Here is an 18129-nt window from a genome sequence, read left to right as displayed (position 1 = left end):
TAGCTCCTTCATCTAGCACCATGCTGTCACAATAAAATGTATCTATTGTAGTATATTCACTTAACTCGGTTGCGCTTGAGGTTGATTTTCCAGTTTAAACCAAATTTGAACTATGTAGTTGCTTTATGGGTTTCCCAACTGATGAGGGAAGCTTGTAGGCCTGTTTTTGCACAGTTGGCATGTAATTGACAAGCAGATGGGATGTAGTTAATAATGTTTAGGTTTGAAAAAGGAGGGGTAAGGGAATGAATGATGCTGAAGTGAAGGAGGGGTGAAGTTCCCAAAAATACATAAAAAGGTGAAACTGCACTTGGAGTTTCGCAGTCACTTTTGCCGGCAGCCACAACTACTGCTCTCCACCCCCACCTCTCCTTCTCCTCAACCCTTCATACATTAGGAACCCTCTTCAAAAACAGTGAGTATAAAGCGACAACCGGTGCTGTATATTGTAGCTACACACAGTCAAATGCATGCAGATGATATGAGCTCCCGACCCTTACATTGCAGCAGAATTTGCGCCAACGATATAAGCATGTATGAAGTCAGCTTAAAGAGGGATGGCTGAACATAGATGAATGTCTTAAAGAACAAATCTGCTCCCATATCTACGGGATGTGCATGTGGTGACTGCAGACAAATATAAGTGTACGTGCAGTGCAGAATGAAAATTGTACATGTATAGATGCTATACATAGTGAAGTGGAACTAAAATAAGAAATATTAGTCACAAATATTGTGTGCAGCATTAAAAATGTGAATGTGACATTGTCTATCACCTCCATAGAGATAAATCAAAAGACTGGAGAAACTTGACTTGATACCAGCATGAAGCAGTGAATGTGATCGTCAGCAATTTCAGACAACAATATCACATATAAAAAATGAATATTGACTAAAGTATATTTGTGACTTCCCATTCCTGTCATTTACCTAGCCTGCTTTCCTGCTTAACCCGCATCATGATCATGGACACGTCAGAAAGTATATCCTCTGCCAGCAAGATCATCCTCCGCTTCATGGTGGTCACTATACTCAATTTGTATAACGGAGTCCATCCGATGCCAGTGCCGACGGACATCCCCATATGTACCGCCTCAGAACCAGCACAGTACAACTTGACTTTTACCGGCAAGTGGACACAAGCGGCGTTCCCCAAGCAGTATCCTGTTTACCGCCCCCCTGCACAATGGTCCAACCTTGTCGGTGAGCAATGTGCACCAAACGCAAGTGTACCGTCTTATATTCTCTCAAAATCATTACATACTAATTGATACTTCAGCCAAAAAGCCAGTCATGTTATATACTAAAATTTAATAATTACATTATTTGGTAACCCTATCAGTGTTGAATAGACTCAGGTTTTAGGGTTTTAGAGTTATAATTGGGGTATGGGAACGAAGTTTGGTGAGTCACCATAAACACTAATCTTCATATTATGCACGGAATAAGTATGAAAAGTACGAAAAGGCTCTATTAACAATACCCGAGAAAATGCAAAGTATCTTTCAATTGGTTATCCAATTTCCAGGCATCCTAAAATACATAGAATTTGTGTCAACCCAATTAGAATTAGACATAAAATCTTAATCCGAAGCCCAAAACCGACCCGGATTTCAAGCCTAAAATGTCAATCATTACATTTTGGTCAGGCCAGGCTTCTCTCTCAGACATTAGAAAAATAGATATGTGTTTAGAACAATGGATATTAAAATGATGTGTGGATACTAAATTTAAAAAAAAAAAACAAAAAAAAAAAACTGTCCATTAATCTTCTTTGTCTATTTGCCTCTCTTCCTCTTAAAGTGCAGCTCTAGATTCTTAAGGACTTACTGCTGCTGCCATTTATGGCCTAATTTTAAACCTGTCAAAATGGTTGAGGGCCTTAGAATGTTCCCGTCAACTCTTGAAAAAAAAATCAGTAAATACTGGAAAATCGTAATTTATTGTAACCTCTGCAGACAAAGAATTCTAAAAGAAGTAAATGTTTATAATGTCTTGTTTAACTTAGATTTCATCTCAAACGACTGGCTTTAATTTGTTATTATACATCACCTCTCCTTTTCCCAAGTCCTCACAAATAAAATAATACATTTCTGGTTTGCTTTGGGCTTGGTCCTGCAAATCAAGGTAATTGGTAGGGCTCAGGTTGGGTGGGTCTTTAACACCTGCAGAACAATCTCATTTCTAATTACAATACAAGTACACAAGTACATTTGAATTAGGTGGGGACGAAGCTGCCTAATGACGCAAAAATAAAAATGAAAATCTATTACCAACCGTAAATTTTGCGTAATACATAAATTCTATGTAAACATAAATTCTAGTTTTCCACTGAGAGAGGTATGTGGCTATATGAGCTGGCTGTTTAGCTGTCACTCCAAAGACACTACTTGCTGGCAGACCTAAAACAAATAGTAAAATCTTCATGAAACTGTTTGAGTGAAAGAAACACAAGAAACATGTCATGACAACACGAATTAGCAGGCAAAATACTGCAAATCCTCCAGTTGAAAACAATTGTGTGCTAAGCATCAGACCTAATTTCGTATCCAACAGATATGGAAAAACCATATGTATTCCGAAGTATGATACTTTAAAAAGTAACAGTTTATTACAAAGATCATGGTAAATTACAATTGTAGGCAGTAAAGTCAACTAAATAATACCTGATGATTATCTCCTTTCCTTCCCTCCTTCTGCCCTTAGGCGTGACCCACAGCTCTGACTTTCACATGTGGCAGCGTAATGGCTTTGCCAGCAATGGTGTGAGGGAGTTCACGGAGAAAGGCGAAGCTTGGACTCTTATGAAGGAAGTGGAGCAAGCCGAGGAAGAGATTCAGAGTGTTTACGGCATCTTCTCTGCGCCTGCTGTCATTGGAGGGACTGGCCAGAGCAAAACTGTCGTTGAGGTCTATGCCAGACACTCCCACGTGAGTCCCTCACATACTTGGTTTGCCAAATATTACATCAGTTTGAACCTGACGATGCCAGCGGTTCGGTTAATGACAATACACTGGCTGCTTAAACAAGTCATTATAGTTTCATTCGTTTAATGTTCTATCTTAAAATGAAATGTACGAATTACATAGCCTTTTTACATTTCTCCACTTTACAGCTGTCATTCATTGTGCGCCTCATTCCAAGCCCTGACTGGTTCGTGGGAGCAGATAGCGTGGAACTGTGCAGTGGTGACCATTGGAAAGACAGTGTGTCTCTGGAGCTTTTTCCCTATGACGCTGGGACCGACAGCGGTTTCACATTCTCGTCACCCAACTTTGAGACTATGCCTCAAGACAAAATTACCCAGGTAGGACAGTCAATGGTGGGCAAAGACATTAATGCTAAGAAAAACATTCACAGGTAATTTCTATTCAAAGGTGGGGTGCGTTGTTTGCGATGTGTGTCTTGAAAGTTAAAAAACATTGTGAGTGACTTAATGCTCAACACCGTAGTTTTTCTTTCTCTCAAAAAGATGAAAAAGGAAGAGTTTATTCAAGCCTCTGAGAAATGCACGCACTTACACGCACAACATAAGGAGCTTGACAGAGGCTGCAATGATGACACAAATCAAAAAGTTCTAAACTCCGTACAACACCTTTGATCTTTACCAAAGCACAGGCTCACCATGATGTTACCATTCTCATCAGGTCAAAACAGTTGAACATTTTATGATAATTTAAAAAAAAATCACTGGAGCCATTGTAATATGGTGGTAGTTAATTAAAAATTCAGCTCCTTTTGGGCAGGCAGGTTAGTTTGCCCTTTAAAGATGGACTATTCTTGAGGATTTACCAACTACATACAACTAGACAAATGGTTGAGTTGAACATAAAACCCTTATTTCTCTCGTTTCTTCAAACATCCTAAATTATTTCTCGTCTTTTTGTATTCGCAGATTACTTCATCCTTCCCCAGCCACCCCGCAAATTCTTTCTATTATCCCCGCCTGAAGCATCTCCCACCCATTGCCAAGGTAACATTGACCAAAATAAAGAAGACCAATCAGATCAGAAACCTTCCTGCCAAGCTTGTCCAGTCCAACCTGCTGCACACAGGGAATGAGATTGATGACAACATCATAGGTAAGTTCAGGAGTAAATGATCAGACATGGGTTTAGATTTATTTTTTTGGTCACATGCAAACAAGTTATCAGAATACAATTAAGTATCAAATATTTATTACATTTCTTAAAAAGAAATGCAAATGTATGGATGTAATTCATATTTGGCAGATTTTTTTGTCACATAAAAAAATCCATTAAGGAGCTAGAATCCCCCCAGAATACATTATGCGATGGCCATTTTTATTTAAATTTAACAAACTGAGCCTGCTAATATTTTTGGAAAAAAAAACAAAAACAAAAAAACCCACACATTTTATTAGTTAGTCACAATCCAAATACTGACAACCAGGCGAAACAGTGTGTGAAAAAATTATATACACCACATCTATCAGTTTTTAGGTAAAATGCTGCGCTTACAAAACACTAGAGATTGAGGGATTAAGGTCATGCTGACCTACTTGGAAGTTTTTGAACCATTAAGATATAAACTAAAACCCAAAGTAAATCACAAAGAATAAAAAACACATGGCATGTTGTGGAAGACCAATGACAGTCTTAAAAAAACATGACAGAGACAATATGGGTCAGCTCTCAAAAATTCGGGCCAGATGCTTTTATTTCTACAGGATACCTAATAATGAGATGACGGTCCATTCAGTGTATTGATTCACAGGAGGTTTCTATTTATGACTCCCTGTGGTCCGACTAGGTGTAAGCCAAAGCAGGAATTTCGGAAAAATACAGATCTTTTTACAAGACGACCACACCGCAGTCCTGATGAGATTGGCTGGGAGGGCTATGACAATGAATACTCTTTTTTTACGTTTCACAGGAGTAATGAAACAGTTTGTGATTCTTGAAGTAACATCTAGGGTTAGGGCTCAGTAATAAGAAACTCTTTTAGAGTTACCCAAAAAAATTAAAGAAGCATATTGAAAATTACATTTCCAGCAGTGCTTGCTCAGAGTCCAAGTTCAAGCTGACCTGTCTCGTAAATCTGACAACGATATCATAATAATACAAGCCCAGCAATTGTTAATGTCAATAAAAACATCTTGGTTAAGAATTTCATATTTGAGGCTTGATGGTTGAAAATTTACACTTGAGACACTGTTGCTGTTATGGACTTTTTGGAGTACTTTCTGACAAATTTCAACATGTTACCTGTTGGGGTTTTTTTTTGTTGACGTTCACTATGTTTTGTGTATGGTTACCCAATGCTAAATATATTGCACCCTGGTAAACCTGGAAGGGGGATTACCACTTGTGAGGCCCCTTCTTAAGGTTTATTTTCCTCGAGCTGAGGTTTTGAGATTTTCCTTGCCCGCATGTTGGTTTAAGATCAGGGGATGGTGTAATTGTAACCTGTGCAGTCCTTTGAGACATTTTGTGATTAGGGGCTATACAAATAAATGTGACTTGGCTTGACTTGACGAAAATATTTTGTCAAACATGTAAACAAATAATCCAAATGGCATTATTTATCATGAATAGTTCTTGCAAACAGCTAGCAATGTCATGTCCATAGTTTTATCCATCATTTTTTCCCAAGTATTTTCAGCAAGTTAAACAGATGACATTCACAGAGGATTAGAATCAACTTGGTAGTGTGTAAAATATTCATAGATGTCCACAATTCAAGGCCAAGTTTGACCGCGAGTACCTCAAACTTTAGCCCACTTTCCAATGTCCTTAAAGGACCTACAATATGAAGCCGGATCAGTCTTGACACAATCATCCAACAGCTCATCCGTCCTTCTGTGTTGGCTCAGTAACTTGACTCATACCTCAGGTTTTGTTTTTGTTTTTTTAGTCAAAGCTCATTTATACCCAGCGACCTAATTGTTGAAAGATAAACCAAAAATTAGACATTTGAAAAGCTGCAGATGTCAAGTCAAGTCATGTTTATTTGTATAGCCCTTAATCACAAGGGACATTATAATTGTCATACTTGCAATGTTTTTATCTTAATAATCTGGCAAGAATATGATTATTTGTTTGATTCACCCTGCCTTGGTGCTTTGCAGATTTTGTGACAGCCTTAAAAGGGTTACGGCTAGACTTCTGTTTAAATAAGACATATATCTAGTTGAAGGGCGTGTCCGCGTATAATTGGGATAATGGTGAAGGATCCTGGTTCGATTTCTAATGCATTAAATCCTGGGGAAATTAGGTCAGCGATATCTTTCCACTGAATAATCATTGCTGATTATTGTTTACCTGACTGCCCATTTTGCACATCTGGTTAGCTGCTACTCTTGCACACTTTGCATTATTGTATAATACTATACATAGCCATAATTATTTAGTATATTATTAGTACTTCAATACTCCAACTCAATACAACATTTTATATATATCTGTACATTCAAGGAAACTGTGCGGGTCAGATTTATCGACATTTTGTTCTGTATACACGTGTACTAGAATGACAATAAAGCATATCTGAATCTGATCTGAATCTGAATTGTGGTGGCATACTAGCATAAAACCTCGCTATAAAATACACCCAGATTTTGAGGTTCTTTTTGAGTGAAAAAAATGGTGTGTACACAGATAAATAGAGTAAGACGAAAAAATGAGAGGATTTTTTTTTCCATGCGGCCCATGGCCGGTAATGTTCCGTGACGTGTGGTTGCCGACCACTGCTCTTAGGTACAACCACTGAATCAAACTTGAGAAATTTGGAAAACATGCAAGTTGCCACATCCATATACAACACCTTTACTAAAGTGTGTTATCTTGCAATGCAGAAACGCCACTGGACTGTGAGGTGTCAGCATGGTCTCCCTGGGGCCTGTGCAAGGGCAAGTGCGGCGATTCGGGCTTGCAGCACCGCACACGCTATGTACTTATGCAGCACGCTAACAACGGAGCACCTTGCCCGCTTCTGGAAGAGGAGCGGAAATGCATGCCGGACAACTGCTTATGACTAGGCATGGAAAAGAAACAGGGGAAGAAGCGTAAGGGTAGCGGAGAGAGGAGGAACTGCAAAGAGCGGCGAGGGCGGAAAAGACGTAAGAGGAGATACAACATCAGAAGATCTGCAGTTCATTTGTTTAGGTCATGAACCTCTTGAGTCAGTGTAAATATACTGTAAGTGAGCCCCAGAGATGAATCTGAGTTTAATGAAGAGGTGAAGTTTTGGTTTAATTCCCATTAGACACCGATTCAATGTTTCAGGCTATCAAATGCAAAATAATAAGTTTGAGGCAAACTGATTGGAAGAACGAAATGTATTTATTTACAGGATTAAAACCTGTCTTGTAAAAATATGAACATTGTCATTAGTAGGCCTAATCTTTTGCATACTTTTAATTTACAGGCTTCATGAAGAAAATATTTTTGTACTCGTATTAAAATGATGGTATGTGTGTATTGGTATTAAAATTGTATTTATACCCCTTTATACCCTGGTGTTTTTTTTAAAGGAGGGAGAAATTGATGACGGCAAAAGAGGTACAAATCTCTATAATGAAGAATAGTTTAATTTCCTTGCTGTAAGTAATAGGAATACTCGTTTTCTAGTGATATTTTAGCGTAGTGTAAAATGCAAAGACTGGTCCTGATTTTTAAACAAATGCAAATCTCCCAACCAGGATGTATTGTCTTTGAAAAAGACTAATTTAATTAAAACTAATTTAGCCACAGCGGCAGGGCAGATAAGTAGCTAGCACATCCGCAGCACAGTTCTAAGGTCATGGGTCCAAATCCAACTACCGGCGACCAGCCTTCCTGTGCGGATTTTGCATGTACTCCCTGTGCTTGCGTGGGTTTTCCCTGGGCAGTCTGGTTTCCTCCCACATTCCAAAAACTATGCATGTCAGATTTAATTGGCCGGTGTGAATGAGCGAGTGGGTTGTCTTTTTCTGTGTATCCTGCTACTGGCTGACAACCAGTTCAGAGTGTCCCCTGCCCACTGCCTGTAAATAGCTGGGATGGGCTCCGGCACCCCCGCAATACTACAGAGGATAAGCGGTGCAGATAATGGATGAATGGATGGATATTTTAGCTACTGCTTTGACTCTGTATTACTGCTTACAAATAATATGATTATTTCAAGCTTGAGAACAATAATATAAAATATATGTAGGCTGTGTGGATCATGTTAAAAAGTTTTCACTGCGCTCCTTTTATGTTCAATCATATTTATTATATCTAAATATCTCATCTCATCTCATTAGCTGCACCGCTTATCCTCAGTAGGGTCGCGGGGGTGCTGGAACCCATCCCAGCAATCATTGGGCAGTGGGCAGGGGACACCCTGAACTGGTTGCCAGCCAATCGCAGGGCACACTGGGACAAACAACTCGCTCATTCACACCTAGGGACAATTTGGACCGGCCAATTCACCTGAAATGCATGTCTTTGGAATGTAGGAGGAAACGGGAGTGCCCAGAGGAAACCCACGCAAGCACGGGGAGAACATACAAACCCCGCACAGTAAGTATATCTATATATATATATATATATATATATATATATATATATATATCTCATCTCATTAGCCGTACCGCTTATCTTCATTAGGGTCGCGGGGGGGCTGGAGCCCATCCCAGCCATCTCCGGGCAGTGGGCAGGGGACACCCTGAACTGGTTGCCAGCCAATCGCAGGGCACACGGGGACAGACAACTCACTCGCTCATTCACACCTAGGGACAATTTGGACCGGCCAATTCACCTAAAATGTATGTTTTTGGAATGTGGGAGGAAACCGGAGTGCCCGGAGGAAACCCACGCAAGCACGGGGAGAACATACAAACTCCGCACAGGAAGTCTGGAGCTGGATTTGAACCCACGCAGGAGGTTCCCATGACATGAACTGTGCCGCACAAGCGCTAACCACATATATATATATATATATATATATATATATATATATATATATATATATATAAACAATAAAAATGGTAGGTTTAGTGCAACTCAAGATTAATTAGCGCATCATGACTGACATTGCATGTGAATTATAAAATCCAGAGTAACCTCTTGTACTAAGGACACTGACTTCCGCAGACCAATCACAAACAGAAATTGTATTTGGCAGCAGGACATGCACCTTTGCAAAAAAAATATGAAACGCCAAAGGCAGGCAAAACAAACAAACCAAGGACAATTCAGCAGTGGACAAATGAGTGTATATTGCCATTATTTCTGCTTTTGCAGAATTAATCTCTTCTTTTTGGAAACAAAAACAAGAGGAAAAATGACAACAAAAAATCTACGATGCCACTCAGTATTTATCTTGTCAAACATTAACATGGACTGAAATGTCCATCACCAGTGGTTTTGATAGAAAACAGGTACCCTTCAAATATGAAAAAATACAGCAATATTCTATTTGCCAAATATCAAAATCTATACAGTACAAAGGGAATTAATCGGTAATTGTCCCTAGATTCAAACCCAGTCAAACTGCTCAAAGTTATTCTCAAGAGGACACAGGACAAATGCAGTATTACAGCATGCTGTAAATATTCAAACATATTAAATGTATGGAAAAGCAGTTGAAGTGAGCAACCATATGTTAGATGTATGTACTCAATGCCTATATGAAACAAAAAGCTCTTCTTCATGAGCCTTGAAATCACACTTGTTGCAGCTTCATATGAAACAAAGTATTAGATAATCCCATTTAATGTCCAAAGCAGATACTCTGGAGACAGTAACAGAGAAATATGGCTTATTCCCTGAATTACACTACCTGAAATATGTTAAACAGACACAAATGTGTTTTGCTTTTCAACGCACTTGGAAAACACAGATTGAATAGCAATCGCACACATCTGCAGGCGTTGAATGATGACGGACGGGGAAATGAGTGAACGACAAAATGAGTGGCCACAGAAGGAGAGTGGATACGATTTCCAGGTCCTAAACTATCCTCTACACTCTCCTAAGACATGCCATATCAACAGTAATCTCACAGGGATTCACATTCCACGATGTTCAAAGGGCTTCATAATTACACATCACTCGCAATTTATTGTCTAAACAAATACTATACAATTCACATTGACCTCTGGCTTGTCGGTGAGCTGGCTAGCAATTGTTTGTCAAACTTAGAAAGTATTTAGGTGTTACAGCAAAATGCCACTAACACATTGTTGGTGTATTGGACTACTGGCACACCTGAACTTCAGTTACATTTGCCACCAAAAATGGTTTGCCAGCATTGAAGCAGTTGGACACAACTCAATGGATTGACCCATAATGAGAACTCTAGAGATAGTACAAGCAACTAAGAGTGCACTGACACTAGGCCCATTGTACCATGTCCAGGCATGCTTTCAGTTCAGTGGTAAGATCTTGGGCAGGCTGGGCTTCTCTCTTGCTGCTTTCTGTTTTAGCCACCCGGCATTGTTCTATTATTTATCAACGATTGATTCATGTTTTGTTTTACATTGCGTAAAAGAAAGTTTAGGATCAGTGGAATATTTTCAACAGCGCTTTTCTTGAGGAAAAATATAATGCGTCCAAGCCTCGTTCAGACCCTAGTTCCGGTGGCCCCCAAGTAAATTGAGTTTGAATCCCCTGGCCTAGAATTGCATTAAAGGCTAAAATAATTTAAACACTTACAAATTCCAGACAAGTTTTTCTCCAGGTTTTGGGAATGACAGATTTATCCTAATTTAAAATGGCTGCCCGACAAAATATTGATTTAGCATTCGCACGTAAGTGTGGGAGGACATGGTGATGCGATACTTGACTTCAGCAAAAGAGAACGTTGAAAACGTTAGCAGACGCTCACTTTGAGAGTATAATTTATTCTCTGTGGGTATGTGGGTGTTAACATTATACATTTCCTCATGTAAGACAAGTATGCTGCCTTTGGTCTTCTAACATGTTGAATGGTGCAATTTAGAATTGCACAACTCAGTGATGTGTACATTTACAAAGGTCTCATAAAACTTATAACAAGGAAGCCTATCCAAAAAATATGAGTTAGGCAGTAAGTACAACTCCAAATCCACGAGAAAATAACATTGAAATTTGAATAGCATAGCACAATAATCTACTATAATAATTGTGTATTTTGTACAACCTGTAAATAACAGTAAATGGTTATACATTATATTTTAACTACAGCAAACTCACTTTAAGAAAAACATTTGGAGAAGCAGGGATATTTGTGAGTAAATTAATTACTATAATTCAGTTGATGTTGTTTTAGTTTTGTCAGTTGACAACATTGACTTGAGGTCATTTAGACATAAATCTAGTAGTTGTAAGTTACATGGAAATGGTTTACTTTACATTTAAGTTAGGGGGGTAAAGATGTAAACTTTACATCTTTATCCCCCTCAACCTAAATGCCTTCTTCAATACCATTTACCAACAAATCGTTCTCAGGAGATTTTCCTCAGTTAACCCACACCCCCCTCCAACAGTTGTATTTTTACCCCACAGACCCTACTCATTTCATTCAACTCAAGTGCTTCTCAGTTATCACAGGTGTAGCCCAGGGCTCTGTCCCGGGGACCCTCCTCTTTAAAACCTTACTCCTCCCCCTAGGGCCTAGGCCATCGGTTGGGAAGGGTTTGGCCATAAAAGCAAAAGCAAAAGATAGAGCCACACAATACATTATAAGAGAAAATTCAACAAAACCACCAAACTCACTCGCCAGGCAAAAGCTAATTCTTTAGCACATTTTATAATACCCTGTGATGTTTGATGATTTGATCAAACCTGAGAAATAACTAGGGTTGGGTAGGGTTACTTTAACTTGATTACTTTCAATTACTTTTGGATAACTCCAATACCAAATAGGCTAATAAAAGACAAAAGAAACTAAATATGAATACAATTATGACTCACAACACGTGGCAAGCTTTCTCTCCTGGCTTTGATCTCTTTGATCTCTGGCAAAACTAAAATAAAATGCGACAGAAACAAAATGAAAATAAATCCAAACAGCTTGCCAACATCATTTTTGCCGTTCCATGTATTCCGTTATTCCCCAAGCCTGCACAAAATTTAGTAATTTTATTCATATTTAGTTTCTTATGTCTTTTATTTGCATATTTTGTATTGGAGTAATCCAAAAGTAATTAAAATTAATCCAGTTAAAGTAACCCTACCTAACCCTGGAAATAACAATAGCCTGTGTCCGATAGCAATATAAAAATATCATTTAATGTGTCTCCTTCCTGCAGCTAGGTAATAGTGTTGAGGCTCATTTTTGTAAGTAAGTTTCAAACAAGATGCTAGCATAGTTATTTTGTAAAAAAGTCAGAAGATACTGCAAATGAGGATACAGACGTATTTAGCATCAGCGCGGGAGACACTAGGCGAAGAGGAGTGCGCACTAACTGTGTACAGCTCAGCCAATTCTACCGCTCACCCAATCAAAGTGCTCTAGGTGCTTTGCTAGAGCCTTAAGGTAGTTCCTAAGGACTTGATGGTTTGTTGTGTGGTTTTTCATTATAAAGTGCCTCAACAATGAACATAGATTGTTTAATGAGCTTCCATATACAGCATTTTTCTTGCAATCTACAGCCAAAACAGGGTCTGTTGGTGATACGACTTAACAGTAAACTGCTGTTCGTTAATTTCTGTAATGTACTAAAAAACAATATACTTTTATATATCTTAGATTAATTACACACAACTGAAGTAGTTCAAGCCCTTTATTGTTTTAATATTAATGGTTTTGGCAAAAATAGTAAGAAAAAAACAAAAGTCCCTATATCAAATAATTAGCATATTTCATGTGACCATCTAAAAAAAGTGTTATAAACCTTCAAAAAATAATGTTCGCAGCTCCCGTGTTATTTTCGATTGTTCTCTATTGTTCTCAGCTCAGGGATGCTGCTGGAAATGTGAATTTCCCTTCGGGGATGAACAAAGTATCTATCTATCTATCTATCAATTATGCACTCATTACTTGGTCAGGAATCTTTTTGCAGAAATGACTGCTTCAATGCGGGGAGGCATGGAGTCACTCAGCCTGTGGCACTGCTGAGGTGTTGTGGAGGCCCAGGATGCTTCGATAGCGGCTCCAAGCTCATCCATAGTGTTGGGTCTGGTGTCTCTCAACTTCCTCCTCGCATTACCCCACAGATTCTTTATGGGGTTCAGGTCAGGAGAGTTGGTAGGCTAATTGAGCACAGTAACATTGTGGTCAGCAAACCATTTACCAGTGGTTTTGGCACTGTAAGCGGTTGCCAGGTTGTGCAGGAAAAAAAAAATCCTCAGAAATCAGTCAATAATTTTGATTGTGCGGCGTTTTCTGCCATACTTTTTTCTTACTACAAACTTCCCACTGAGGTGCCTGGATACATACAGCTTTCTGGGAACAACCTATTCACCCAGAGATTTATTTTTGTGTCTTACCCTCTTGCTTGAGGGTGTAAATGGTGGTTTGAGTAATGAACCAGGCTGGGAGTTTTTAACAGCCTCAGGAATCATTTGCAAGTGTGGAGAGTTCACTCGTTGACTCAGATGATTAGGTCAGTGGCTTGTTTCGAGCACCTTTTCATTATATGCTATTTTTTTGAGATAGGAATTTTGGGTTTGCATGACCTGTATGCCAAAATCATTCACATTAAAACAATAAAAGACCTAAAATATTTCAGTTGGTGTGCAATAAATCAAAAATATAGAAAAGTTTAATTTGTATCATTATACTTTAGAAAATAATGAAATTTATCACAATACACAAATTATTTTAGAAGGACCTGTATATACTGGGCCAAAACCCTTTGGGCAATCAGTATTGTTACATTTTATCTCTGAGGCATATGTCCACTTGTCAAAAGACACACATGGCTCGCAGGAAACAGGTTCCCGGCCCCTGCTTTAGGCCATATGTACCTTAAATTTAAAATGTATCTCCGCTGCTTTGTGAATGACACTCAACTTTTATACTCTAATGTGGGTTTTTTTTTGGAGTATTCATTTTTTCTTTTTTATTGTATTTTTGTTTATACTGATATCACAGTTTGATATTCTATGTACAGCAACATTGGGTGTAGAAAAAAAAGGTATTATTATTATTATTATCAAATGTATTGGACATTAAAAAAAAATAATAATACCGTAGTTAAATTCCTTCAAAATTGAGATTTGGGGACGTGTACCTACAGTGAAATCCCAAAATTTATTTCAGCAAGTTTCAAAATTAATCTCACAACAGCTCAACATGAATCTTTTTGGAGAATGGTTGACCATGACAAAACCCTCGACTGTATGTGGGCCACTCACATAACCAGGCCAATGTCACGTCACGCAAAGCAACACCTGTGACTTTCTCACTCCAAGGCAGTCTCCAGCAAATACATACTGCAGACTTTTGGAAAACCCATTTTGCTTTTACAGACCTGTTTTATTTGACCCCCCTTGCCAAATTTTGTTTAATAGCCCATTGTGGACTGACAATGAAGTGTCTATGGCCGGTCTTTTTCCTACAGGCTTACCTGACACTGGCTGCCTCCATGTATTTTGATCTAGATGAGAAGGAGGAGCGATGCATCATAGAGGAGATTCCCGAGGACTTGATGGTGACGGGTGAGTTCTGGGGAGGGGTTAAGAATGAGCCAAAAATCAACAGACAGATGAGAAGAAATGAATGTGTCTTATAAAATGTGCTGACTTATGGCAGGAGGCTCAGGTGAAGGTATGTTTTTTACCCTTAGGATATTTTCTGCTGCAGCCCTGGGACTTGAAGTCTTCCACCCATTCTCCTCACCTTGGTGTCACAGTGACAATTAGGGACCCTAACAATGAGGTAGAGTGGAGGAAGCACTTTCAATTAGTGTCAAATGATTGAAACTATTTGCCATATGACTGTTTTTTTTTCTGATCACTTTTAATTGGTCCACATCAGCAAACCAAACTCATGACTACATTAACATTAGGTAACGATGCAATGCAAACCAAAATAATCTAAATCAAAAAAGTAATTGTGAAAGAACTTAAGTGTTTGAATGTGATGGGCTGAAAATGAATATGTATGACCAATAATTTCCTCGTTGTTGTACAGTTCGTATTTAGGATTAAAAGCAAATGTGTCAAACTTTTGGCCTATGGGCTAACTGTTGCCAGCCACATAATTTTGCGTGGTCAAAAGGATGCTTTGATCAAAAACTACATTTCCCACAATGACTGTTGACTGTGATATCTGCAAAGGGAAAACGCACCAGTATTTCAATTTCAATACCAACAAGGTGAAATTTAGAAATAAATGTCCAAGAATATTTTTTTTATTTCTTTTATAGAGTGATTCCCCTGCATGCGATATTTATTTGTCTTATCTGAAATTGCTCGTATCACGAGCTCTTTTTCTCCATAGTAAACAACTGAAAACAAGTTACGGTAACCTGTTCCCAGCCTCCCAAAAGTTAACCTTAATAGCTATAAAACACATTTTCCTATTAACTAACAATAGATCCAAAGAGTGATTGAACATAAAAATACAGTAATAAGATGAATACAATTTTACTAATAAATTTAAAGCCCTTGTCTCCAGTGGTAAATTCTTATAGCTCATGTTTAGGTATCACTGTATTTTATTTAGAACATATTATAAATGTGTAGTAACAATTTTTTCAATACAACTGTTTTTACAACGATTGTGACTTGAATATTTAATAAATTCAGAGTTACTTACAATAAAGGAGTAGATACATTTATTTTACATACAAATTACTTTTAGTTCCATTTATAAATTACATCAGACCGATTGAGGTATGCCATCATTCTCGTGTGGACCTTGGTGAAAATATTTGAAACCCCAATTTAGAAGGTCAAGCAGAATTATTGTAATGACAAAAAAAACCATGCCAAAAAATTATTTTTGGATGAAATTTCTGGACTTTAGGTCTTGATGAGCAAGCGCTACGGCATCTTTTCTAAATTCACCTTCACGGCGCACACATCTGGTCAGCATGTCATCTGCTTCAAAACCAACTCCACAAGTTTCTCTGTCTTTGCTGGAGAACGTCTGGTAATGCCTGCAAACAAGCACAATAACACAAGGCGTTATTGTTGTAACTAAAGGATCATGATGTTTTTGGTGTTTGGCAGAAATTGCATTTAGATGTTCAGATTGGTGAGCATGTCATGAATCCAATGGCTGATGGAACCAAAGACACTCTGCAAACATTGGAATACAGCCTGCAACATCTTATTGACCAGATGGTGTTTATCACCAAGCAGCAGGATTACCAACGGGTATTGCCATTAAACAAAATCAAAACAATCTGATTTTATTTATTCCCCATGATACAAACAGAATTTATATTATGTGATTTATCATTTCCCTGATTCCCTTCTTTTGAAGCTCACTAAAATAAATTGTGTCTAAAACAAACTCAAACAGGTAAAAATCCCATTATTCATTCGTAGGTAACCAACTGTATTGTTTATGCCAATAGGAAAAAGAAGAAATCTTCCGTCAGATCAGTGAGGACACATACAGTACAGTTCTCTGGTGGGCCTTGGTGCAGATCTTCCTCCTGGTCGTGGCCGGTTTCTGGCAGATAAAGCAGCTCAAAGATTTCTTTATTGCCAAGAAGATCGTCTGATCACGGCCTGTCAATCGTGGGAAAACATTTGTTGTCAATGATTGTCAGTCATGGTGAATTGTTTTGACGAGTATTGACCATTTTTTATAATTAATTATGATTATTTACCTTCCTGATCATAATTTAGTTTTGAATTGAAAAATTCTAATAATTTTCCATAACTCTACCATTATCTACTGGAAATCTCTTCCTTAAACAATAATCAGGAGTGGACTTTGAGAATTATATTCATGTTTTAACTCGATACATTGTGGATTTTTTCCTCAGTTAACGGTGGTTTCCTTGATGATGAAGACTAGGACATACTTTTCTAGAACATTTATCAAAGCGATAAATCAGTTTGATGGGCCTGTTGTAATACGCCAATTTTAGGAGATCCATCTTAGGAGTTTGTGCCAGCCTTCATCCTTCAGTATGACCTGCTGAGCCAATAGCAAACTATTTTGTTGACCATTTTGCTTCATCTAGGAAAAGCTTAGCACAAAGTTATGGAGCCAAACACTAACTCTACATCCGTCTGCTGCTGTTCACAAAATGCGTGTAACAATTACAGTTGCATTTAAAAAAACTACCCTGCAAAGTGTTAAAATGTCTGAAATGCAAAAGCTTAAATGCAACTCTACCATTCTTGAAGTGACATTGGCTAATTTGAACAACTCAGACTTAACAGAGGCATCAAGAGTAGTTCAGTAACTTGATGACAAATTTATTCAGCAAAACCAGTACAACAACCTAGTTTAAAAAAGGGGTGCACAGTATAGAACCACACAGAATACTCTCATCATGCTCACATCAATTTGGTTCAACATAACCAAGTTAATATTATCAGAATAATTACAGTAGAACATAATATTGTTGAACTTAAAGTAAAACTTTGGGATTTTAGCCAATGTAGCATTACCTAAGTGTAACCAAAATGTCACATATGTACTCCACAGATGCAACTATTTGTATCCCCAAACAGGCATTAAAACAGGCCAAGGCTTACAAAGGTGAGAAGAGTGTGGAGGAAAGACCGCATTTCTTGTGTATAACACGCCCCCCTAATTTTTGAATAAAAATCGGTATGAAATTTGTTTGACTTTTTCACCACTCAAATTAGGCATTGAAAGCGACAAACGTTGAATACATGTGGTCATGATTCAAATAATTTATTGACAACTATGAACACAATACTAACATACATTTGACAATGTATTGTAATGTGATCATGTCCTTTGAAGTTCGATTCATCATCAGATACACCAGAATTGTTTCCCTTGTCGTGCTTTTTTGCGTTTATATATTTTAGGACGACTTCCTATTTTCTCAATACAGCAAGTCTGCCCAGGTGAAATACACTGATTTTAATTCAAACGCACTACCTCAAACTAAAGGTTGACCGATTATCAGACAAGCTAATTATCAGCAGCGAAATTTTGGTATTTGACATATATTGGTATCTGCGTTTTTATTTATTGGGTGGGGGGATTATTTCAGCTCAGAAGCAGCCAAGCCTCTATCTCCTTCTCTGCCCTTCCTGTATCGGACCCTATCCA

The 18129-nt window shown here is 38.1% G+C and overlaps 2 protein-coding genes and 1 long non-coding RNA gene across 5 annotated transcripts in view; 2 read left to right on the top strand and 1 right to left on the bottom strand.

The window, feature by feature from the left end:
* LOC148359340 (uncharacterized) overlaps positions 1-18129 on the bottom strand; it is a 58595-nt gene that overhangs the window by 39301 nt on the left and 1165 nt on the right. For 2 of the 3 annotated variants that reach the window (XR_015851412.1, XR_015851411.1), the window contains exons 2-5: positions 16484-16598; positions 15927-16018; positions 14696-14782; positions 14483-14580 (exon numbers count right to left, since the gene is read on the bottom strand). This is a non-coding gene — a long non-coding RNA (uncharacterized LOC148359340). Of the gene's footprint in view, positions 1-12936; positions 13164-14482; positions 14581-14695; positions 14783-15926; positions 16019-16483; positions 16599-18129 lie in introns of those variants that run through there. The other variant, XR_015851413.1, reaches the window with a different exon arrangement.
* On the top strand, positions 339-7293 carry spon2b (spondin 2b, extracellular matrix protein). Its single transcript, XM_088343994.1, has 6 exons — positions 339-415; positions 935-1203; positions 2707-2930; positions 3116-3307; positions 3896-4082; positions 6818-7293. Exons 2-6 carry the CDS (start codon positions 960-962, stop codon positions 6994-6996), a joined length of 1026 nt encoding a protein of 341 aa, XP_088200120.1. The 5' UTR covers positions 339-415; positions 935-959; the 3' UTR covers positions 6997-7293.
* Positions 14322-17604, top strand: LOC148359341 (transmembrane emp24 domain-containing protein 11). The gene is made up of 5 exons (XM_088344579.1): positions 14322-14573; positions 14702-14793; positions 15886-16011; positions 16092-16238; positions 16442-17604. The coding sequence occupies exons 1-5, from the start codon at positions 14444-14446 to the stop codon at positions 16589-16591; spliced, it is 645 nt and encodes a 214-aa protein (XP_088200705.1). The 5' UTR covers positions 14322-14443; the 3' UTR covers positions 16592-17604.

The sequence above is a fragment of the Urocampus carinirostris genome, chromosome 9 (assembly GCF_059441175.1).
Source record: "Urocampus carinirostris isolate Australia breed hairy pipefish chromosome 9, RoL_Ucar_1.0, whole genome shotgun sequence".
NCBI classification, from domain to species: Eukaryota; Metazoa; Chordata; class Actinopteri; order Syngnathiformes; family Syngnathidae; genus Urocampus; species Urocampus carinirostris.
The sequence above is the reverse complement of the archived record's forward strand: the minus strand, read 5'-3'. Positions and strand labels throughout refer to the sequence as shown.

Bases quoted from the DNA above. Each gene is read 5' to 3' on its own strand.
- spon2b (XM_088343994.1), top strand. From the start codon at position 960: ATGATCATGGACACGTCAGAAAGTATATCCTCTGCCAGCAAGATCATC. The intron at 1,204-2,706 runs GTGAGCAATGTG...TTCTGCCCTTAG, and splicing joins ACAATGGTCCAACCTTGTCG to GCGTGACCCACAGCTCTGAC. The intron at 2,931-3,115 runs GTGAGTCCCTCA...TCCACTTTACAG, and splicing joins TCTATGCCAGACACTCCCAC to CTGTCATTCATTGTGCGCCT.
- LOC148359341 (XM_088344579.1), top strand. From the start codon at position 14,444: ATGAAGTGTCTATGGCCGGTCTTTTTCCTACAGGCTTACCTGACACTG. The intron at 14,794-15,885 runs GTAGAGTGGAGG...TCTGGACTTTAG, and splicing joins TTAGGGACCCTAACAATGAG to GTCTTGATGAGCAAGCGCTA. The intron at 16,012-16,091 runs GTAATGCCTGCA...GGTGTTTGGCAG, and splicing joins TCTTTGCTGGAGAACGTCTG to AAATTGCATTTAGATGTTCA.